The sequence below is a fragment of the Saccostrea echinata genome, unplaced genomic scaffold (genome assembly GCF_033153115.1).
Source record: "Saccostrea echinata isolate AGI-Se365-2 ecotype Australia unplaced genomic scaffold, CSIRO_AGI_Sech_v1 ptg000028l, whole genome shotgun sequence".
NCBI classification, from domain to species: domain Eukaryota; kingdom Metazoa; phylum Mollusca; class Bivalvia; order Ostreida; family Ostreidae; genus Saccostrea; species Saccostrea echinata.
In genome coordinates, this window is record NW_026889777.1 from 5,058,192 (window position 1) to 5,082,870 (window position 24,679).

General features: G+C 31.6%; 2 protein-coding genes across 2 annotated transcripts in view; both read left to right on the forward strand.

Moving 5' to 3' along the window:
* LOC133193930 (integrin beta-3-like) overlaps positions 1–7,802 on the forward strand; it is a 67,045-nt gene extending 59,243 nt beyond the window's left edge. Inside the window, exons 18-23 of the mRNA XM_061329844.1 lie at positions 2,739–2,825; positions 3,359–3,491; positions 6,197–6,280; positions 6,476–6,520; positions 6,863–7,032; positions 7,604–7,802. Coding sequence (XP_061185828.1) covers positions 2,739–2,825; positions 3,359–3,491; positions 6,197–6,280; positions 6,476–6,520; positions 6,863–7,032; positions 7,604–7,729 — 645 coding nt within the window. The 3' untranslated portion in view covers positions 7,730–7,802. The remainder of the gene's footprint in view (positions 1–2,738; positions 2,826–3,358; positions 3,492–6,196; positions 6,281–6,475; positions 6,521–6,862; positions 7,033–7,603) is intronic.
* Positions 7,803–7,893: 91 nt separating this feature from the next.
* The window catches only part of LOC133193931 (integrin beta-3-like), a 36,474-nt gene continuing 19,688 nt past the window's right edge, over positions 7,894–24,679 (forward strand). Inside the window, exons 1-10 of the mRNA XM_061329846.1 lie at positions 7,894–8,017; positions 14,478–14,560; positions 15,777–15,875; positions 17,884–17,965; positions 18,452–18,586; positions 18,924–19,020; positions 22,171–22,273; positions 22,480–22,566; positions 22,950–23,033; positions 24,413–24,490. Coding sequence (XP_061185830.1) covers positions 7,894–8,017; positions 14,478–14,560; positions 15,777–15,875; positions 17,884–17,965; positions 18,452–18,586; positions 18,924–19,020; positions 22,171–22,273; positions 22,480–22,566; positions 22,950–23,033; positions 24,413–24,490 — 972 coding nt within the window. The remainder of the gene's footprint in view (positions 8,018–14,477; positions 14,561–15,776; positions 15,876–17,883; positions 17,966–18,451; positions 18,587–18,923; positions 19,021–22,170; positions 22,274–22,479; positions 22,567–22,949; positions 23,034–24,412; positions 24,491–24,679) is intronic.

Sequence of the window (24,679 nt, forward strand, 5' to 3'; positions counted from 1 at the left end):
CAGTTCTTAAAGAATTGGCGTCCAATTACTTTTTTAAATGTTCTGTATAAACTTATACCTAGATGTCAAAGTTTGAGAATAAAATCTATTTTAGAAACTATTATTTCTGATACACAAACAGGTTTTATTGATTGTTGACACATAGGGGAAAATATCAGATTTATTCATGACTTAATGTCTTATAAAGAGTCAACCAATATACCAGGTCTGTAAATGCTAATTGACTTTGAAAAAGGATTTGACTCAATTTCATGGTCTTTTCTTTATAAAGTTTTGAATTACTTTGGCTTTTGAAAAAAAAAAAAATTCTGAGTGGATTAAGATCCTAAATGCAAATTTTAATGTATCAGTTTAACAATGTGGATTTTTATCTGAACAATGTCTTGTTCAGTGAGGTTGTAGACAAGGAAATCCTGTAGCTCCCTATCTGTTTCTCGTTTGTGCCGAAATCTAATCGATTCTAATGAAGCAGAAAAGATATAAAAGGTATTATTGTAAATGAAAAAGAACACAAAATCTCTCAATATGCAGATGATACCTCACTGGCATACCTCACCAAAATCTTTTTTTGCTGCATGCTCTCGATACTTTGGATTTATTTTCACAACTATCCGGGTTAAAGATAAACAGTTCAAAGAAAAGAAAATTATTTGGATTGGTTCAAAAAGATTTCAAGTCAAGATTTTTTATTTGGAGGATTAAATATGGTAAATTTGGATATTTTCATAAAAATAACTAAAATGTACTTAGATCAATAGATTGGTAACAAAAAGTAAGAAACCATGACAAGACATATTTTTGGGAACTAATGGTATTGATGTAAATAAATTTATGGCTTTTGGCTTTTATTTATGCTTCAAACATTCCTGTGTCGCAGAACAATATTTTTAGTGTGATGTTTTTAGTTCATGGCAACATGTTTTGAAAAATGTAGATCATGATGTACCTATGAAATACAAGACTTGTTATATTCCTGTATGGTATAATTCTTCTATAAAAGTAAATAATAAGAGCATTTTTTTTTTTTTATAGAAAATTGGTATAAAAGAGGAGTTAAAAATATTGGAGATTTTTGTCGGATGATTGCAGATTTCTATCAAAATGTATCTTCCAAAAAAATTTAATATTTCCTTTGTAAGCTTAATGCAGTATAATTTAAAGTTTAGAAAAATGTCAATAGATAGAAAGTATTTGAAAACTTTATCAACCAAAGTTACTTTTTTATTTTAAAAATATTTTTCATGATGAAAAATGTACAAAAAGTATTTATAATGATATAAACAAAACTGATTTAATTCCTACTGCAATTCCAAAGTGGAGTTTAGATTTATCGTCTTATATAGTGATGGAGATATGTAAAAAAGATGATATTAAAGTTTGTTTAAGACAACATCTGATTCTTCTGTGTAGTGGCTACAATACAGAATTCTCCTTTGGATCCTCCCTGTAGATTCTAATCTTAAGAAAATCAACATAAAAAATACTGACTTCTGTAAGTTTTGTACGCAGAACACTGAAACTATACTCCATGTGTTTGTCTTCTGTGACTATATTGTATCTATATGGAGGAATTTGAGTTTACATAGTTATATACAGAACCATTTCAAAAAAGAGTTGGATTTAATGTCCATAATATAATTTTAGGCGAAATACCTCTTACTAAAGACAATAGAATTGAAAATTTTATGTTACTATATACAAAACAAAGTATCTTTTCATGTTTATTACAATCAAAAATTCCAAATTTTACTGGTTTGTTAAGCAATCTGAAAATGAAACACAATATTGAGGGGTGTATACCTATTAACAACTCAAAACTGTTTTACTTTGAAGAACAATGGATTTTGTGGAAAAAAATGTTTGAACCAATTTAAGACAATGTGAACAGGTTTTTGCCACCTTTATATATATTAAGAATCAATTGACGATAGCTGATATGTTATGAAGCAACCTCCATATTAAAGTGCAATTGGATTATAAATGGGTGTGTGAGTGCTAAAAGAATCCATTGTAATTCTGCTCTTGAAAATATTTTGACTTTTGTGTATAATGCAATGGATAATAAAAAATAAGGCTATTTGAGACCGTTGAAAGGTAAATAACGTATTTACAATAGGAGAAATTTATATAATTATTCAACGGATAGCATTCTTGAAAGTGGGGGGACATATAAAATACAAAAAATAATACCCGAAGCGAGCAACAACAACTACTAAAACGTCGCCATAAAACGAAGGTTTTACAGTGCTTGGATCTGAAGCTCTCTGGTTTATCTGGCCGAATTTTCTCAAACAGAGAGCTACTGTTCTGAAGCTACAATGTATTTATATATTGCTCATAATTAGCTTTGAGGAAAAAAGACCGTGTGGAAAATGTGCAGCATCAAATGGGTTTCAATGTTTGGCATGAGAAGTCTTTTCAGATCTCAGGCATTGAATTCCTTGTGACCTTAATGATGATTAAAGGCATAACACTTGTTCACTTGAACCATCAACAAACAAAACACAATTCATTTTAATTTCGAATTGATAATACAAAGTGCAATATGTCCAGTGGTTTCTATTAAATAGTGACCACGTGTAATAAAAGCATGTTTCTGTTTGTCACGATAAGCGACCTGACCTATTGACTCCTCTTTACATTGTAAGTGATAAAGAAATTAAAAAATATTACAGAAAAATTTGAAACTGTGCTTTTTATAGTGTGTATTTAATAAAATATATCTTAAATGTTTGTAGACAATTTGCTCTGGTAATGGAGAGTGCGAATGTGGACGCTGTCGTTGTAATTCTGGTTGGCGGGGAACACTGTGCAACAGCTGCACCGTAAGTTTATTGAAACATTATTCTTGTCCTTAATTTTGATTTTGTCAATTTTTTTGAGTGATTGATTGATTGTATCTTGTTTAACATTCCAATTCGAGAATTTTTTACTTATGTTAGAGCGTACGTCGGTGAATGGCTTCAAATTTAGACTTATAATTAGCATTCAGGGACATTGAACAGTGAGGGTTCTTTATCATGTCAACGCTTACTGTGACACGAGACCTAAACAGTCACTTCGTTTGTTTACGTCTTAGGTTTGACACGGCGCTTCGAACAAGGATCGAACACGAACCTCTCGATCACGAAGCGAACTCCCAACAGTTTTTAAAAAATAAATTACCACAATGCTTACAAACTGCACACATGTTGTGAATTCATATTTTGATATTCACAACTGCGGAAATATTTAAACTTCACGTTATGCAAGATGTCTCCCTTCTGTACAAACCAAAAGGTACATGTATGTTTCAAAACCAGGAAAAGTTTTTTATAAAAAGTTTTTTTTTTTTTTTTTTTTTTTTTTTTTTTTTCAGAGTTGTCCTGGAATCTGCAATAACAATAAGGACTGTGCTGAGTGTGTGGCCTTTAATCAAGGAAAGTATAACACTACCCTCTGCCAAAATCGGTGTAATAACGTCTGGACTGCTCCACTACTCAAACCGGCTAGTGAGTATAACCAAAATTTAGAATAAACTTACTTCAGTTATTGTCAAGATGAAAGACACCCTGCGGCAATCACTCACCAATAAATCTCAAACATCATAAAACTATCAAATTATCATTAAAACGTATGAAACATGTACTGGTAATGAAAATATAAATTTATAACATTTCATAAAGCATCTTGAGATCATAGCATCTGATGAATGTCTATTTCTAAAGCTCAATCGGTCTGTTCAAAGGACTTACCAAATAAGTTAACACTTTCGTGTTTTTATTTAGTCTACTAAATTAACAAAGTTAGGTAGTTATATTTTATTTGCACAAACAAGGTGATCCTCTGCATATAGGAGATTAGTTCTTTTATAAATTAGTACAATTGCAGATTGTATTTTCATCAGCCTGATCCTATATTTCCTTGGGAATATGCAATTGCCTTTTAATAACTGGGGAAATTCGGCAAGTATGTCTCCATGAGTTATTAAAAGACCACAAATTCAGTGATAAGCAGCAGTCACGAGTAAATTAAATGAGAAAATGGAGGATTCAATCACTGACTTGATTGAAACAATATGGCTGAAAATAATTATACATCATTCAAATCCAATCTATAATGCATATTCTACTAATCTAAAGAAAAACTTATCATTTATACAAACTTTCCCAAAAAATAGATGTATATTTGACTACCTTTTCATCAATATTTGTCAAGGAAATATTAGATGACACAATGCACTATGGTGGCCCTCTCACATAACACAAGTATACTCTGTTTGAGGAGTTTGCTGTTGCTTATCTAGCCAAGGAATTGTTTCTCTTTTTACACTTAGGAACGACAAAAATGGTTTCCGAAAATTCAAAATCCGTTTTGGTTCTGATAAAAGCCAGCCACAACAGACATTTGACAAATCCACCTCCTCCTTTATTGTTGTACCCTTAACATCATTAAGGATAAGAAATTCATTCATGTCAAAAAGCATGTTTTGGACAAAACTAAATACCATTCACCAATTTATGAAGGGGACTTAAATTAAATGTTTCCTACTGAGGTTTCATCCAATACCAACCAAACCGCACCTGTGAGAAAAGTCTGATTTGAAATCATAAACATTTTTGTAGACGAAAATGGATGGTCTCTTGATCTCAATCACAAATAGTATCACTTTCAGAAAGGATGACTCCAGAAAATGTATTTTACAATGACATTCAAATGACCCCATTGTGTTGATCTGTTAAAAGAACTCTCCTGTATCCGATGCCTAAATGTGAGCTCTGTCCCTTCAACTCAGTGAAGTTGTACATGTGAAAGCGCAGCCTCAATAATAATACCTTCTCTCAGCGTCCATTGACGAAATCTGAGTCCCTATAATATGTCGAACGTGAATGCTCGAGCACTTGGGGTTTCACACTCTTGGAAGTACGATGTAAAATACATCAATGTCCATGAATTATACATGTATCAATCACTGTAGTCTACTGTATTATTCTATGCTGGAGTAAGCTCCCTTGAAATCATGTCTTGCACAGTCCACCCGAATAAGAAAAGTATTGAAAGTAATGTTGATGCACCTTCTGTAATTACCTTTTCATCAATTGTTGTCAGGGAAGTACTAGTGGGCACAATGCTCTATTGTGGCTCTCTCCTCTGAGATTCAACATTACATATTGCTGGAGAAGGTCAAATACACATTAAAATGTACACTGCTCCTTATACGAAAAGAAGTCATAAATGATCACATGCTGCAAGTAACTAACTTATTTTTGAGTTAAAGTTGTAATTGCTGGAATATTCTAGAAATAGATTAAACAATTAAAGTCAACGTTTCAAACAGCTGTTGTTTCACGTGTTCAGTCTGTTAGTCTCAGTATAAGAAAAGTTTTTTAAAAGTGTTTTAATCATTGCTTTATTTCATCAGTATTTGATGCATATAGTCAAGGAAACTTAGTCCCTACTTAATTTTGACATAATTCAATAGCGGGCTTACACAACATCAAATACCCTTTTCAATTTTTTTATATTGCTTATTAAGAAATCCAACAACGTTTACTTGGTATTTACATTGAACGTTGTAACCAAAGGTGGGGTTATAGGGTAGAGTTGAAGGTACATACTTTATTTGACCATACAATTGAAAATCAGCAGAGACACATCGCATTCATATTTCCCCGTATACATAAAAACAGAGAAAAACCTATGATCTCACCTTTTTGTCAGCAGAAAAATATGTTCCTTCTCCGAAGATTCAAAACAAACAATTTGGAGATTTCTGGAACAGCCATCTCTGCCAATCAGAAACGACTCTTTCGACATAATAAACTAATATGTATCTCTATAGGAGAACGATTGGCTTTATTTCATTGTTGTTAGTAGAATTGAAATTAATGAAATTCTTGTAGTGGATGATGCAGAAAAAACCCTCTCGGTCACCTCGGCTTTTAAATATCAAAACGCATTTTTTGACCTTAGAGCAAGGTTATTCTGCAAGATCCCCTTAGACGAAACATTATTTCTTAAAAAAAATTAAACCTTTAGGAAAGTAAACAAGAGGTCCCTGTTTATTCGAAAATATATTGAGTTAAACAAATTTTGCGATTATAATTTAATTAAAAACAGACTTATGTTAAATCGTACCCTGTTTACTTTCAAAAAAATTAAAACAGCATTGGGATAGATAATCTTTATGCATTCATTTACTTATTTAAAATTTCAGCCAAAGAAGATGACAATGCTACTGTTAAAATAAAATCCTGTATGACAGAGGACAGTTTCGGATGCATTATAAGCTTTAATGTCTGTAAGTCATTAGAACCATTACACTTCTAATTTCATGTATAGTACATAATAATATACACATTTGTTAAATTCAGTGAAAGAACTTTATTTCATAATTAATATAATTAATTTGAAGAGATTGTGATAAAAATGTTACTTTCAAGAAATATTGCGATGCTTCTTTGTTAGAAATGAAAAATAGCTATTTTTTTTAAAGATGATAGCGAACTTGGACAGGAAGTTGTGGTCAAAGATACAAAGAGTATGTATAGAAACTACTACAGTTTATAAAGTAGTAAACCATTAAAGAATTGTTCAATTAAAGGGCTAATTGGTACAATAAAAATCCTCACTGTCTGTAGTAAGCGTTATGAATAGGTCAAAATTTATGACACTTCACCTAATGTAGATGGCGTCTCTTAATAAGTGAAAAAAATCTCGAATGGGACTTAAACAATAATTAATCAATTAATCAACCAATTAGTCAATCAAATAAAACAATCAATCATTCAATCAATCAAAGGGTTTTTTGGAGAATAGCAATATTTTTTCCTTTTCTGGGTTGTGCAAAAACATGTTTAATGATGAAATTTTCTTCTTGAAGGATGCCCTGCAGGTCCACCAAATCTGCTGTTAGTAGGACTCAGCATTTCTGGAGCCATTTTTCTAGTTGGCCTGTTGCTTTTACTGCTCTGGAAGCTATTGACAATGTTATATGATAGTATGGAGTACTCAAGATTTGAATCTGAAATCAAGGATCCGGCTTGGGAGAAGGTATTGAAATGCCGAGGTTCCAGACAAAAGTACTCCTTTAGTTACTAAAGAACAAAAACCTTCAATTTCCCAAATGTTAAAACTTAATTTGTGCAACATTCTTGAAACCCATTGATATTGCAGTCAACTCTTTGGAGTTGATTGTATACCACTAAATCATCTTAGCGTTCCTAATACCATACCTATAACCACTATTAAGGTTTTCGTATCTATCAATTCCGTACTTCTGTGCATAACGCAGGTTTAAATGTTAAAGTAAACCATCGACTGTAAAAGTCAGCGCTTCTCGCAAAGTCCAAAAGTAGACCCTTAGTCCAACTTGATAAAACGTAATCGAAACTACATCTAACATAAAAAGCATAAAAAGGGTTCTAATCAAAGTTTTGCTTCGTGGTCATATTTGACTGATAAACAGTTAATTCTTCAGTATGACCGCCATTGTGTAAATAAATGCAGGAAATGCTTCAAATATTCTTTTTGACAATCACAATGTATACTTTCAATTTCATCATCTTTTGCACTGTTTACAAAGTTGGCACAATATCTGATTTACATTAACAATTTTCTACAGTCTGAAAATCCTATCTACAAGGAGTGTGTCACAACAGTACAAAACCCAATGCATGAATCCGGTTTCAACCAAGACAACATTGACGATAACGATGGCATGGATTTTTTAAAGGCCCAAGAAACCTAAGGGAAGAAAAAAAAATAACACTTATTTTTGATTTTGCATTTTGTGAAGTCCACGGGGCAAATGAAAAATTCATTTAAACTACTGTATTATCAAAAACATATTCTGAATCGAGTAGTTAAAATCACCTATTTTCGTAGGGTCAAATTTTCTTGGTATGAAGAAAAATGACTGGTTCGGGAGGATTTGATTTCGTGGATAAAGGAGAAGCATCATATTGCAGTATGAGATTTCAACATTTCGTGGGCAGTGTGAATTCGTGTGTCTCCTCATACCACGAAAACAACGACAGTTAGTAATATAATTGCAGTACAAATTGTGAAATTTTTTTTACATTAATTTTGATTTCGAGTACATACATGATGTAAGTTGTGAAAATAGACGATAAAAGAGTAAAATAAAATCAGAAACTTAAGCAGCAACTAACAAAATAATGTAGAAGAATGAATATTCAAAAAAAAAAAAAAATTGGTGTAATTGAAAAATATTGCTGTTCCTTTATATATTGTAAATGATGGTAACATATATGCTGTGTTTGATTAATTTAAAATGCCAATACCTGCAATGCATCAAATTTCAATTCATTCTCCTCCATTTCATTTTGTACACGAATATTAGTTAAGATTTAATATGTCATTAACAGCGCATATAGATTTGAAGAAAAAAAATCGTTTCATATCAGTATCAAATAAAAAAAATAAAATAAAAATATCAATTAATTATTAATCAATATCATTAAGATTTATGTTTTTATTTATTTTGCTTTATTCGATTAGTAATTTTCATTAATTTTAATGACATAGTATCATCCATTTCTCAGCTTTGTACTTCTTTCGATGGTTCGGCATTTTATATTAATTGAAACCAGTGAAAATCGGTATTTTGTTAAATAGCTGTTGAAATTATAGTTTCATTTTGAATTATATCTTCTTCTCTTCTTTTTTTTTAAACTTAATGAATGTATTTTGAAGTGTTGCACTGTGTTTTAATGATAGACGTTATATGTTTGCAAAGCAATGCGTTTTTTATAAATAAAACCTAATAACGTCTAAACCTTCATTGGTAAATATTTTTCTATTTCATCAAAAAGCATACCTTTTTGTATATTTGTAGAAAAGACTAATTAAGAATATTTGTTGTTTTAAAAAGTATTTCATAGTATGTTTAAATTACAGTTTCTCTCTTTGTTGCAGTTGATGCCATGCACTTATATGTCTTATTCTCTTTGGTCGATTGTTTGTTATTTTACGTACAATTCGAGAATATTTTTCACTTATATAGTGACACTATTAATATGTACTGGTGAAGGGCTTCAAATTTAGACCTTTACTCGGTCTTTGAGCAATGTGGGTTCTTTGCCAGCGCCTACTGTGACGCGGGACCTTTAAGGTCCGAAAGACTTGTAATTTTCACTTCTATACCAGGCGCTTGACGAAGGAATAGCGAAATATTCGGTTTTAATAAGATATTTGTTATATATGTTGAATTCCAATAAGAGTAAGGAATACATGATTTAGACTTTAGTCATCAAGCCGTTTCACACCAAACATCACACTGTACTCCTCTGTTATATAATTTTGACGTTACATTAAAATGTTTTCAATATAAATATAAAAAAAAAACATAATCTATTTTTATGAATTACATGTACCAGTTATGACTCCAATTCTCACACAAATTTAGTCAACATTATAGGTTTTATATTTCCTCCATTCAATAACCGGCGATCATTCACGGTAGCTCAGTCGGTAGAGCGCTCGCTCCGTGATCGGGATGTCTTGAGTTCGAATCTCGGCCGCGACTGACCTAAGTCGATAAAAATGGGTAGCAACTGTTCCTTCGCCATGCGCTCGGCACTTTGAAGTGAAAGTTGCGGGTCCTTCGGATGAGACCTTAAAAACCGAGGTCCCGTGTCACGGCAGGCGTTGGCACGATAAAGATCCCTCACTGCTTAATGGCCCTGAGGGCCGAGTAAGTGTCAAAATTTGAAGTCCTTCACCGGTATATGGTGACGTCTCTATATGAGTGAAAAATTCTCGAATGGGACGTAAAACAACATACAATCAATCAATCAATCAATAACCGGCGAAGCATAGTTGTAAAGGCGTTCTGAATGCAGAGGGTATTCAAGGATCTAATACACCACGCAGGCCCTTTTTTATCTTTTGAAAAAAAAGTATTCGCCGAGTTAGCAAATAAACAAGAGTGTAAGTCCGGTATTTAAAAGCAGGACTTTTTGTAGGACAAAACTAATAAAAGAATAAAATTTTACCTATAAAAGCAGTTTTATCGATTGTGTAATGGTGACTTAGTAGTGGCTTAAAGATGGCTTATAGACAGCTTAAAGGATTTTGAACATTGAACATCGATAAGTATGAATTAATGGTGGCTCAATGGTGACTTAAAGACTGTCTAGAAGTCACCTTTAAGCACATGTAAGCCATCTTAAAGCCATCTTTAAGCACCCATTAAGGAGATTAAGATGGCATAATGGTAGCTTAATGATGGTGTATATACTACTTAGACATGTTAGAGATAGTTTAAGATTGCGCGATACAACGCGATCTGTAGGAATAGCATTCTCAGTGTACAGAAGGGATTTGTAAATCTATGAGATGTAAACCTGTTAAGATTTTATGACATTAATTCAAATCAAAGCACTTTTTTGTCATTTTGGAAATATGTTTACCTGATGTCGTGATGTACGTTAAATGTGTGATTTTGTTTTGCAAAAACCAATTTTTCAAGCAAAAAATTACATATTAATTTGATTCTTTGGATTATCAAGATCTATATGTTACACATAATCATATGTTATTAATAAAAGATATCATGAAAATTTATTATCAAAAGTTGTTAACTGTTTCGACCTATGTGCCATTTTGTCGCCTGAAAGCTGTTTTTTTAAATTCCATATGCACCAAGATTAAATATTTAAAGCAGTGTTGGAAATGAACTACGAAAGGAAGCACTTATTTCATAATTTCAAATGCAGCCTTAATGTTCAATACCATAAAACATATTGTTACTCTGCTGCGCAGGAAAAATTAATTAAATTTAAAACGCATATAACTAATTGATTGCTTTCTGTCAGTGTATTTTAATTTCATAGATTTAATGTTACATGTAGGTACTGTAGTGCCATTAAGTTTTTAAATTTACTTGTAAATACGAAATTTAAAATGTTTTCATATTCTAAATTTTGAGTTTACATGTACTCCTATCCAGTTAATTCAAAATCTCAAACATTACAGTAGCCATATGCATGTATATTGAATGCTAGGGACTTAGTAAAAAGAAAACACAAAGAAGTTTCAAATATGCATTATTAAAACTGAAAATAAAATAAAAGTTCGGACTAACTTTTGGAGACAATACAAATAATATTTTGAATTATAGATATCAAAATTGACAATGAACCAATAGTCCAGTGGATACTTTTTCAGGAAAAAAATTAAAAATTTAAAATACAGATATTCAAACTTGACAAATCATAATATGTAAAATGCCTAAAAATGTTAAATATTTTGAAACCACAGTATTGATATGGTACCATAAAAGAGATTTATCTCTTCAGAAAAATATAAACAAAATTAAAGATTAACTGTGAACTTTCATTTTTTTCTACTAGTATCACTTTTATGAGATTTCTTAACAAGTCTCCGTTGTTTTTATATAAGATCCAGTCCTTCGAAGATTTTCCTTAATAATTTGACATAATATTAACCGGTCTCATAAGATACGTCCTTATGTACATTGTACAAAGGAAGTTAAAAGACTTTGATATTAAATTCTTATTACACGGAAGCCGACAACGATTATATTGAAATCTATTAAGTGCCATCTCCTTAGATAAAATGTTTGCAGAAGCGCTTAAGTTGGGAATTTTTATCTCTGTATTATGTAAGTATTCTTTTAATGGAATTCGTGAATTCGCATACCTTATTAATGGTCACCTGCACATCTAATTTGTTAAAAAGATTCTTATTTTACATACAAATACCCCGAGGTTATTAAAAGATGTTTGAATTTCCCATTAAAAGTATCAATGCCGTTTTAGGAAACCAGGTCTTTCAACAATACGTTAGAATTCCCATTTGTTTTAATTGGTCACTACGCATTTGTGCTCCGTTGTAAGCAAAATTGTTTTTTTTGTATTCTTATAACGCAAAATTTGCTCAAAACTATTTACATAAAAAGAAGTCATTTGCTGTGCCCATAAATTCGACGACGGTTTATCGATGAACAATTTTTATTTTCATACATTTTTATATATCCCATGGAAATCGAAATAAAAGACAGCACAGAGTCTGACACATCTGTTTTATATTAACTAGAGAAAGAGTTTGATGGCTATAGTTAACATAAATTTTGTGATAAACGTGATGACTTCAACTTTTCTATCAACAACTTCCTTTATTTATGTAGCAATATGCCACTATCACATCTATACGGAGAATGTGTCTCCGAGTTGTTTCGATGCTCAAGGGTATGTTCTACGTACGAACAATTTCGTAAACAAGGCAGGCTATTGGCAAATGAGTTGATGTTACAAAGATATCAACAATATCGTTTAAAGTCAACATTTATCGAATTCTAATGATGATACATGTAATGGCCTTGTTTGCAAATAAAATGTTCACTGATATCTTACATACAGATTATAAGGTCATTATTTTCATATTTAAATACTGAATTGGCTAGCTAGGGATTTTTCCGTTTGCTTGATTATAACAAGCACACACAACGGGTGTGACCGGACGACAGAGGATGCTTACTCCTCAATGACACCTGATCCCTCCTCTGTTTTCAGAGGTCTGTTTTCACTAAGCACATGTACCTGCACAATATCCATATATAGTTCTATTATTTTATATAGATTAAAATTTAAGATAGTATGCGTGTAAAAGGTTGAAAACTGATATTTGAAATATATTGGATTTCTGACCCCATACTATATTTATATCAAATATGATCAATTTATACAAAGGTTCTGATTTTCAGTAACAAAAATATTTTATCAAAAGAATCAATTTGTAACATATGCCTTTATTAAAAGTCAAAGTCTTGCAACCTATTGATTACAATTATAAAAGGTAATCTTAGGAAAATTCTAGTAAATTCAAATGTACATGTATGGGTTGGTGGGGGTGGGGGTGAGTATTTAAGATTTTGAAAAAAATCGTGCAGGGATGGTACAGAATTAATATGGTATGTATTCAATGTTTATTTCGTTGTGCATCCTGGATATATATATCCCCCCTCCCTGGCAAAAAATTAATATATTTTTCAGACGATTTCCGTACTTTATCATAAAAAATATTTAAAAATGAGAAACAACAAAACATACTAATAATGCCTTTGGATGGTGTCTCGAGAGTAAATTATATATCTCAGGGATGCATTTTACACGTTTTTATAATTATTTTTCACTGGAAATGTTCACGTTCAGCTTAACTATTTAATAAATTATAACAAAAATCTAACCATCATCCTAAAGATTTATACCAAAGGTATTTAACATTCACATCAATTTAATGTTATAAAACATCCCCATTACAAGGAAGATATCAAATGTACACTGTTTAAACGTTGGAACATTTTTACGTATTTAAGGAAGTATTATGCTCAAGGACTTGAGACATATTACTGTGTACTTAGTATTTAATTACCAAGATAAATATGTTTCCTTATTGTGAATGAACTTGAATAATCTCGAGCAGGAAAAAAAAACACGACACTCATAAATTTCTGCAGAAATTTATTTACTTTTTTGCTTTACAAGAATCTCTATAGATGAGTTATTGCTCTAACCTTTCCTCGTGTTTATTTTATATGCTAAGATTTTACAATAAAAACAGATGGAAAACGATAATTAATAAAGCTGATTTGTATAATATTAGTACAGTTTATATCAGAAGTCAATCAGCAATACTATTATTTCATGTGTTCCGTGGATTGCCTATAGAAGACTTATTTTTCTGAAATAAAATTAATTACTTTTGTGATTGCGATGCAATTTTAAAAATTTTTTTAGTCAAATTTTGCACCTTTGGCAGAAGAAGCAAGACAATAAATTAACGAATGTTAAAAAAAAATTCAAGTGAAATATTTAAAGAAACAATTAGTTTAAAGACTAGAGTTTCTGTTGACATTCTAGACATATGATTTTGTGATACCAACAATCTCAGCTGTAAAAAAAAAAGTTTTGTTTATTTAATCAGAATTATTTCATGTCCTTGGAGAACTTTTAGCTGGGCAAGTATTACGATAGGTTTACCACATGAATATATATTTTTTTAATTTAAACAAGGTGAAGTGGGTGCACACATTTTATACATTGTTTTTGCTTCCAGAGCATTCAGTGTGTGTGCGCAAAATTTTAATCTAGAAACAAAAATGACAATGTATAATGTTTAACTGATTTAAGTTTACAACTATTTCTTCAATATTTCATCTAACTCTAGATCTGTATGCATGTAGGAAATGTTCTCAGAAGAGGTTCTTCATTTGAGCTGTTTACAGTATACAGACAATAAAATTTAAACTTAAATTTTCATAAAGTGATACTGTTCTTCTACAGTCATTGTGTAAGTATCTTTTTCTGCTGTGGTCAATGAATGCCCAAGCCACTATAACTTATAGATAATCACCAGATTTTGTCTACACAAAATTATGTCAATTGTACCAAAAAAAAAAAGCTTAAACAGAACTACACGAAACATTTCTTATTCTGTTTCATTTCTAATAGTTGACTACACGTACAGTGAGTGTTTAGGATCCCGATGTGGAGAATGTCTGATAAGGGATAGTTGTGCTTGGTGTAAAGACAGGGTAAGTGTAGAGAGAGAGAGAGAGAGAGAGAGAGAGAGAGAGAGAGAGAGTTTGAGTTTCCAATATTCTATAATGTCTGCAAATATTTATTTTTGAATTACATCTGTTAAACATTCAGTCTTTTTTGAAGTGCATGTTATCAAATTTAATGACTTATTTATTTCTTATTTATCTTGATTTTATTGGACGTATTTTACAATGATAAAAATGTGTCATCAAAGCATATATGAAAAGATGACAACACAAGTACCTATCTCCGAATTACAAGGAGTATTCCCCTCCCTAGAAACGCTTTCCACAATCATGCAGGAGTTCTTCATAGGATTTTAGAACTTGAGTCCCAGGAATCATACTTTTTGAGAAAGTTGAGAAATTAATCTGTTCATTGTCTTCAGTAATTGAAAAATAGGGATGGGGTATGCCACTTTGATCCTCGATGTATTATCACAGAATTTTACATGTTTTAAGGAATAACTGTCTAATTTTTTGGTTTCATGATGTGATCAATCGATTGGCTTGCGTGATAATTTGCATAAACGCCGAAGGCGTTTATGCATAAAATTATCACGCAAGCCAATTGATTGATCATCGTCATGAAACCAAAAAATCTGACAGTTATTCTTTATATTTACATGCTCTTCATTCTGCAAATTCACGTGCTACAAGTCCCGCTTCTGTCTCTATTTGTCCCGCCCCTCAACTTGATTTTTTTTTCACCACGCCTTTCGATGAACCAGTAGATTTATGTAGAAATAAATAGTATTCTATTTGAAATTTTATCTCAGACAAAGACATTGGAAATGTAAATATATAAAGTTATGATCAGTTCCTTTAAATTTTATTCATATTTTGAGGACTTTAAATTCTTTCATCCATGTTCTTCGATTATTAATCTAGGACTTACTACTGTTTTTTTCAAACACAAATAAGAATTTATATGCAATTATATTTCTTCATATCTATTTTTTTATTCTATGCACAAAGCTTGAGAATAATTTCCAATTATACTCATTTAGCGGGGTTTTTTTTTTCTTTCTGTGATGATGGTGATGATAATAATAATGTTAATAATATTTAACTCTAAATAAATCTACAAGAAATCATTTTTGGGTTATCCGGAATTTCCTTTAGTAAAAAAGAAAGATGATATGTATTATTTTGTGTAGAATAAAAATATGTTAAACATGCTCGATATAAATTACAATTTTTTTTTTAGAATTTCACAAAATCACGGTGTGGAGAGGAAATACGTTTGAAGCAGGATAACTGCAGAAATATAGTCAGAAGGCAGAACCATACAATTGATTTAGTCAAGGTGCGGTAATTATAAGAACTTATCAGAAAAATCTACACATTTATATTATAATTTAATACAGCCATGTGCACGTGCAATGGGAAAGTGTCGTAGAAATAAGAGTACAATCTATGTCCCTGAAACCTATATATTTTATGTAAGTTAGACGAATATTCAATATAGGGAAAACAAAGGTACAAAAGTATAACTATACTGAAGATACTGTTCACACACACCTAATTGACAAACGTTTATCCTTTGCTACATGTATGATAAATATCGTTGCTTAGAATAAGAATATCATAACATTCTCAATCCAATCACAAAAGAAACAAGTTCATCTCAATACAATTGGTTTCAAATTTAAAAGGCAATCATTTAATTTTCTAAAGAAAATTTCAGCTTTGTCTATGCTATTTCCCATTCGATCAATCTGATATTTGTATTTGTACTCTCTCTCTCTCTCTCTCTCTCTCTCTCTCTCTCTCTCTCTCTCTATATATATATATATATATATATATATATTAGATTGGTTATTGGAATAACTTTAAGTGTTTATCAAAAGCATCAAATGCCATAATATCCCATACAATACCATATCAGATCGTGTCATCACTTTTTTTCATCAAACCAAAGCATTCAGACGTTATGCATTGCAAAACATATCTCAAACTTATAGCATTAAACTTTAAAAGATGAGCATGAAATATATAACATTGAATCTTTAAAGACTTATTGATAACCAAAAGTATGTAAATATACAACACAGTCATTGTACATTATACATTTCTAGTGTGATCAAGAAAATATTTACAGTTATAAATGTAAAAGGGATCCTGGTATACAGGTGATAAAGAACGTACGATGGCATTAATTATCGATAAAAATATTATTATTATTTGCTTTCGGGGTCCTCATTTGCATATATACAAAAAATATTTCTCTTCTTGAACTTGTACATGTAAATCTATAGGGTGTACATGTAGCACGGACATTTTATTTGAACATTTTAAACTTGGAATATATTTATATCATAATCATTTTAGTTTTTAATAGTGAACTTAATAGTGACAGTAAAATAAAATAAAAGTTTATTAAATAAGGATGGACATTAATAGTGCACCACATGCAATGACTTTTTAATTGGAAAAGAGACTTTAATTCTATGAACTATAATTATCTTGTTAGAACAAATTGTATTTTGATATTGGTACAGTGAACTATAATTTTGTTTATTCTTTTGTAATGAAATTGATTAGAATAGGCCAATCAGGCCCATCGATACTAACTAATAAAATTTGAACGGAAATGCAAAGTTACTATTAAGATTCATGACTAAGAGCAATAATGTTAGGAACATTGAAGTAAATAAATAAAAGAGCTTAGGACTAGAACTCCTGTTGTGCAGAGATGGGGACTGAGCTCATAAATAATAATAATGATTGGAGGGTGGTGCCATGTTATGGTTCATTGGTCAACGGACAGACCTACGGGCCAAGCGTAGGTGGCAAGGCAATATTGAAACAGCCAATAAAAAGTACTTTTATATCCCGGACGATGAATACCCTCTTAGCATAAAATACCCTGTTTGCCAGAAAACGGCGTTCTTTGGTTCTTTTATTCTTTTGACTATCCTTCGGGAATCATTTTAATGGACTTTTCTTACCTTTGGGTTCTAGTTCTCAGCTCTTCTTGAATATTTTGGATTTAACTTAAATTTTTTTATTGTAACAAGTTCTTTGGTTTATTCTGATGACATTCCAAGAATTATAATTAAAAATCTATACGATCAAGATGAATTAATAAACTTTTGAAAAAGATAAAAACATCTTTGTTATTGGCTTACAAACTTATTAAAACGAAAAGTATGTCTAAGGCATTTTTTGAGATTGTAGTGTATGATAATTGCTGTAGGATGAATAGAGTTACGTAGAAATTAAAAAAACGATAAATAAAACTGCATGTGAAACAATGTTTTTGAATCTTCTTGTCGGCCTATAATAAGTATCTTAATATTGGTTTCCCACAGGACAACGATTTTTCGGACGGTGGAAAGAAACAAGACGCCGTTCAAATCAAACCACAACACGTAAAAATCAAATTGGTTCCAAGTAAGTAGAATTTAGTTGCAAAACATCGTCATTTAAATCATTTCTAAAATTCATAAATGATTAATTTATTAGTATTTTTTGTATTTATTTTAGAAAGTACCTTCTTAAAAATAATATTTCTTTCCTGCATTATGTGGATTTTATTTGTTTTTTCTTGTAACTCATATCCTTTAGAAAACTGTAGATTGGGCAAAAAATGAATTAACCCCTCCCTCCCAAAAAGGGTCAATATCACTCTAATTTAGGATGATTTTGTAAATGTTTTATGGAGAGAAATGCAGTAAGCGATTCTAAATAATTACATGTAAAAGTTATTAGAACAACGGTCTTTATATATTTGTCAAAATAGCCACCTAATAATTTGTTTTCAGGAGATATGTATAATTTATATATCTGACTGAATCAAATCGGTTAATAGTGTACATTTAATGGAAGCAAATTAAAAAAAATCTTAAAACAAAATATTACATGTTTACTATCTTTCAGATACACCTCTAAAGGACTTCTACGTGAACTACAAAGTTGCAAAGAATTTTCCGCTAGATCTTTACTTTTTAAATGAACCGTCCAAGACCATGATGACATTAAAAAACACCTTAAAATCTCTTACAAAAACTATCGGTATGTAAAATCTCATTTGACATACAAAAAAGGGAATAAATTATGTAAATTGCTATATATGAGAAACAAGTTGATGAGTGAGAGAAAGAGAGAAACATACAGAGAAAGAGAAAAAGTTACTACCGCAGCATATTTTACTGCCTCGGAATCTGGTCATAATAGACGTACATTGATATTGCTCTGAAGAAAATATAAACTATCTTAAAAATAATTTTACAAGTGTAGAATGCAGAACAAATCATAGCATCTGTATATATATGTGGCGAACTAAAAAAACTTAAACACGAAGATGCTCGTTTCTTTTTTCCATAAAACTGTAATTCCTAAGTATTTTCAGCGAAGGAAATAGACGATGAGAATAATACAGACATTCAGTATGGATTAGGGACTGCCATGGATAAGCAACTTCTTCCATTCACACGAATTCACCAGCTGTAAGTAATTCTTATATTATTATATTACAGTTACGTTAATTAAAGATTAATCTATTTTCTCAAGGAGAGATACATCACAACCCACTGATGGTAAGACTCTAGGTAGACGATGTCAAAATATAAAAGTATCCCTTGTAGACTAATCACACCAGCTGTGAGCCCTATGTATTGATCAGGTAGACAGAGAACACCGTTGTCGACTTTAGCATAAAAAACGATATCGATAGACATACAAATGGTATGAGACATAAACACGACTCTACGATAGGTTGTATTTACAAACAAGGTCATTAAAACGACCGTAGAATTTGCAAAAAAAGCTTACTTTTAACGGGGTTGTTGAATATCTTGCAGCATCAAATTATTTGTCAGAAGCTTGTCTTGATTTATTTATTTGTTTGTTTGTTTTCACGTCTTCGAAAATTTTTCATGAATACTGTACAACAATATTTTCGAGAAGTTTGTTTTCACGTCTTCGAAAATTTTTCATGAATACTGTACAACAATATTTTCGAGAAGTGGTGTAAATCAGATGCTGATACTTAAAAATTAACTTTTTGAAAATTTGAAATCAAAATTTTTACCAAAAACAATAATATCAAAACATACGATTTTCAACACTCTATACAACCATTCCCCACCCTAAATTTAAGTCCAGGCTTTTTGACATTATTGACAGCTGCTTTTTCATTAAAAATGGAACTCGTAAATTTACCTACCTAGTCATTGGTCATTTGCAACATTATTTTGTAAAAAAAAAAAAACATTCTGATTGTACACAAAAGTACTCTGAGGTTGATTTGTTTGTTTGTTCTTAAACATCCATCTCGAGAATTTTTCACTCATATATATGGAGACGCCACCACTTGCCGGTGTAGGGCTGCAAATTTATACCTGTACCTGGCACTCAGGGCCATTCAGCAGAGAGGGATCTTTTTCGTGCCAACACAACTGCGACACGGGACCTCGATTTATACGGTCTCATCCGAATGACCGGTCTCCAGGTCTCGCAGTGGATTCGAACTCCGCGACTCTACAGCAGACGCTCTAAACACTGCGCCATACGGATGACCTCTGAAGTTGACATTAAAAAGATGCTTGAGTTTCTGATTGACAATATCTATGTCGTTTTTTGGAAACTAGGTCTTCCAGCAATCTGTCGGAATTCTCATGGGTATCCCGTGATTAGCAGACCTTTTTTGTATTCATATGCAGCAGAATTAATCAATTTATTCAAAATCTTATACATGAAAAGAATAGATCACTTGCAGTGTCCGTCAACTCGACATTTAGATATATCGACGACGTATTATCAGCTAAAATTAGTTACTTCCATTCATATGTCGACTAGTGAGCTTGTAATAAAGGATATCACAGGGTCTGATACATCTGTTTCATATTTAGACATTTTACTAAAAAAGAACAATAATGGTAACCTAAAATCAAAGCTTTATGATAAACGTATGACTTCTAATACTTTTCTATCGTCAACTTCCCTTATTTATTTAGCAATAAACCTTATTCACTTGCACATGGGGTTTATGTTTCTCAGTTCATTCGATACGCAAAAGCATGCTGTACGTACGAACAACTAACAAGTTGATGAAAAAAGAATATCAACAGTCTCATTTAAAGTCATCATTTCAAAAGTTCTATGGCCGATATAATGACCTTGCCAGCAAATACAATCCATCATTTAATTTAGTCAAATGCTGACTGACGTTTTTCATACTAATTGCCAGGCTATTTTTTACACACTGGATTGTCTACGATTTTAGCATTTTTCCCGATCATGACAAGGAGCACACGGTTGGCAGGGGATGCTCACTTCTCCATGACACATTATCCCATGACTGATGTTTTAGAGGTCCGTGTTTGTTCTGCTCCCGATTTGTATTGTTTAAATGGACTTTTGAGCTTGAATACTGTTCGTTATCTCTGAATTTCATTCATATTGGGACATCACCAGTTGCCGTTGGAGCGCTGCAAATTCAGACTTGTAATCAGCACGTAGGGCCTCTGAGAAGTTAGGAATCTTTTTCATGCGATCACTTACTGTGCCACGGGACCTCAGTTTATACGGTCTCATCCGAAGAACCGGTCTCAACGCCCTGCAGTGGGATTCCGACCCTTGCATCGGTTTTGATATATTCGTATTCAGAGCATTGCTTATTCATAAAACGTCATCGATAAATCTTATATGTTGAGTTGAATACCACAGCAAAAGTTTTGAATAAATTCTGCTTCATGGGAATATTAAAAAAGTCAGCGAATAAAGAAGCGCGTTTAGTGCCCTCAGAATTCCAATTCCAAAAGATTGTTAAAAGTTCTCCAAAGATCTAGTCAAACTAAGAAACAAATCGCTATGTGCTGACAAAAATATGGACAGTTGCAATATTTATGAGTTACTTTTTAAAATTTATTTTTTAGTGAACCTTTTTTTTGTTTAACTCGCTTCAAAAAACAAATGTTAAATTTATTATAAAGGAAATTATTCGGTGCATTTCTTCACAGTACAATTTAATTCCCTCAATAAGGATCGGAAAAATAACAGAAATTAATAATTTCTTGCAGCGTCATCGTACATGATTTCCTACAAACTGGCAAGGAAAAAAAATATATCATGTTCAGCATGATATGCCATGATTGTGCATGCTACATGTATGTGGCATCATAAAATCCCTTTACATATGAGATTTTTATAATATGGAATGGGGTTTGCATGCTATCTTATGATTACGAATTAAGTTGTAATTGATGAGAATATGAAATGGTTGTACTTATTCCAAAAAAATAACAATTAAAAACAAATATGTCCATCTTTAATGAATGCTCACTTGTCCTCTGCGATTCAAGATAGAAATATAGGTAGGTAGGTTGGTAGCTAGATAGGGAATTTAAAAAAAACAAAAACAAAAATCTTGTGCATATAAAATTTAAATAGTTGTGGAAGGGATAAGAAAATTTTGAAATGAATAAAAAATTATGGTTTCCTGGAGGCTTAAGACGTTTTGAGTCGGACCATTTTAATGAGTCGGTCAATAGAAGGCAAACAGAATCTTTTCAAAAGATGATCTTACATATATACCGTTGAAAGTGTGTTTTCCTTTACCATTCCTGTTGACTTTATCACGAAAATTTTCTCTACAGCACAACTGACACATGTGAAGGATCTAATAACCAGTTCAAGTGTGAAAAGCCCTACTCCTACCATCATCTACAAAAACTAACAAAAAACACCACAGAATTCGAGGTTTGACTTCAATTAAAAGTTGCTTTGACAATTAATGTCGTACAAGATGAATATATGTGTATTAAAATTGGGATTACTGATTTTTATAACTGTTGATATCTTTGAAATCCCATTTCCTTTCAGTGCAAAAGAAAATGTCCACATTATAAAAATCAGTAATGTTTTACATGTGTAAGCAATTATCTTAAACATATCTCATGTTTCAGAATGCTGTTGATGAAATTATTGCCACAACAAACTTTGACAAACCAAATGGAATGCTTGATGGTTTGATTCAAGCCATGGTTTGTGGGGTATGATTTCATATCTTAAAAAAATATATATTTAAGCAATTAAAATCAAAGGCTTAATACTAACCTTTTCAATAACTTGTGCAATTAAACATTGCTAAATCACTCCATATTCACAAAATATCAAATAAAATGCAATTAAACAAGTTTTTTTTTTTTTAGAGGAATGCATTGTTCATAGAATCATACATAAACGTTAGAAAATAAAAATAAACTGAAAGTTTTGTAATCCAACAATACTAATGATGATCAAACAAAAATGCAACATTTTCATTGTTGAAATATTCCAACTAATTGATAAAAACAAAAAATAAAAGATAAAGTGTTAAATTAAAGAATCACCTAATTGTAAAATGAATTTGTAGATAACTAACTTTTATTTGCAGGATAAAATTGGTTGGAGAAAAAAAGCCAGAAGAATGCTGTTTTACTCTACTGACGCAACTTTTCATCACGCCGGTGACGGAAGAGTAAGTTTATTAAAGATTTTCCTTGATTGAAGTCAAAATTTTCCTTTGAAATTTTCCTTTTACTTCAGAGTGCCGAGTGCATGGCGAAGGAACAGTTGCTACCCATTTTTTATCGACTTAGGTCTGTCGCGGCCGAGATTCGAACTCTCGACCTCCCGATCACGGAGCGATCGCTCTACCGACTGAGCTACCGTGAACGGTAAAGATATTTGAAAAAAACAAAACAGTCTTTTTACAATATCTGTATAAACACAGGTTTCTCGTGTTATAAATGTTCGACACAACTTCTCAGTGGCATCATAAAGTTTGACACGCATTCAATGGATCAAACTTGTGCCGTTTAGTTTTGAAAAATAAAACATTTCATGCCTAAAGATTATCATCAGGCAAATATATATATTATGATTAAGTCACAAATGCAAAAATAAGTAATATCATTTTAAAACATCTTTCTTAATATAAATACGGTTTGGTACGTGAACAAATTTATTATAAAGCCCTTCGGGCTTTATGGAATTTGATCACGAGACCAACCCGCGTATTTATATCCCGATTAATGTTTAGAAATGATACCTTATTTCTTAATAATCTCTTGTTATTTGAAATCCTGAAAAATGATACATTCTTCATGAAAGCGTGCATTTACATTTTTAAAAAGATTCTCCCCCTCCTCTTTCACATAAAATATAAATAAATCAGTAACAGAAGCATCATCTTGTCATACATTTCTACCAAAGAATTTATTTCCTTTCCTACCTATTCGAATGATACTTTTACGTCTCTTCCTCTCTACATATATCATATGGTACATGTACTTCAATTGCTAACATTAAAGCATGCAGTCATCGATTGTATGTAGTTTTATGCCCTGTTCGAGACTTTTTCACTCATATATAGACGTCAATATATATATATTTACCGGTGAAAAGTTTCAAATTTAGACCTTTACTCGGCACTCTCTGAGCAATAAGGCATCTTTATCGTTTAAACGCCTGTCAAAACGGGGCCTCGGTTTGTAAAGTCCTATCCGAAAGATCCACAACTTTTACTTCAAAGTGCTGAGCGCGGGGTAAAGGAACAGTTGCTACATGTACCTATTTTTTTCATCAACTTAAACCGGGATTTAAATCCACGACCTTCTGATCACAGAGTGAGCGCTTTGAAGTTATAAAACCTGCTTCAAATACTTTTGTCATGCCATTTAATTTGTACATAGTGTCCAGCATTGTAGTTTAGTGCAATTTCAACATTTTATGGTATAAAGATGTATTACATGCAGTTCTAGAGTTTATGGATTATAAAATGTGTATCTAGAGGAGGTTTGTTCTAAAGTGAAGATTAGCATTAAGTGATGACTACGTTTTCATTTTATTTGACAGTTAGCCGGAATTGTTGACCCAAATGACGGCATATGTCATCTAGATTCGTCCGGATTTTACAGAATGTCCGAATTACAGGTACATATTATATAAACTCTCTTCACTTTTACATAATGAACTACGTTGAAAAAAAAGACAGGAAATCTGGAAAAAAGTGAATCAATGACTTTAATGCATAATTTAAATAGTAGCTATAACTATAAATCTTTTTGTATTCGCGGGATCTTTTTTTAATTCCGCGTAATCACAGGAGACTGTTTGCTCGAT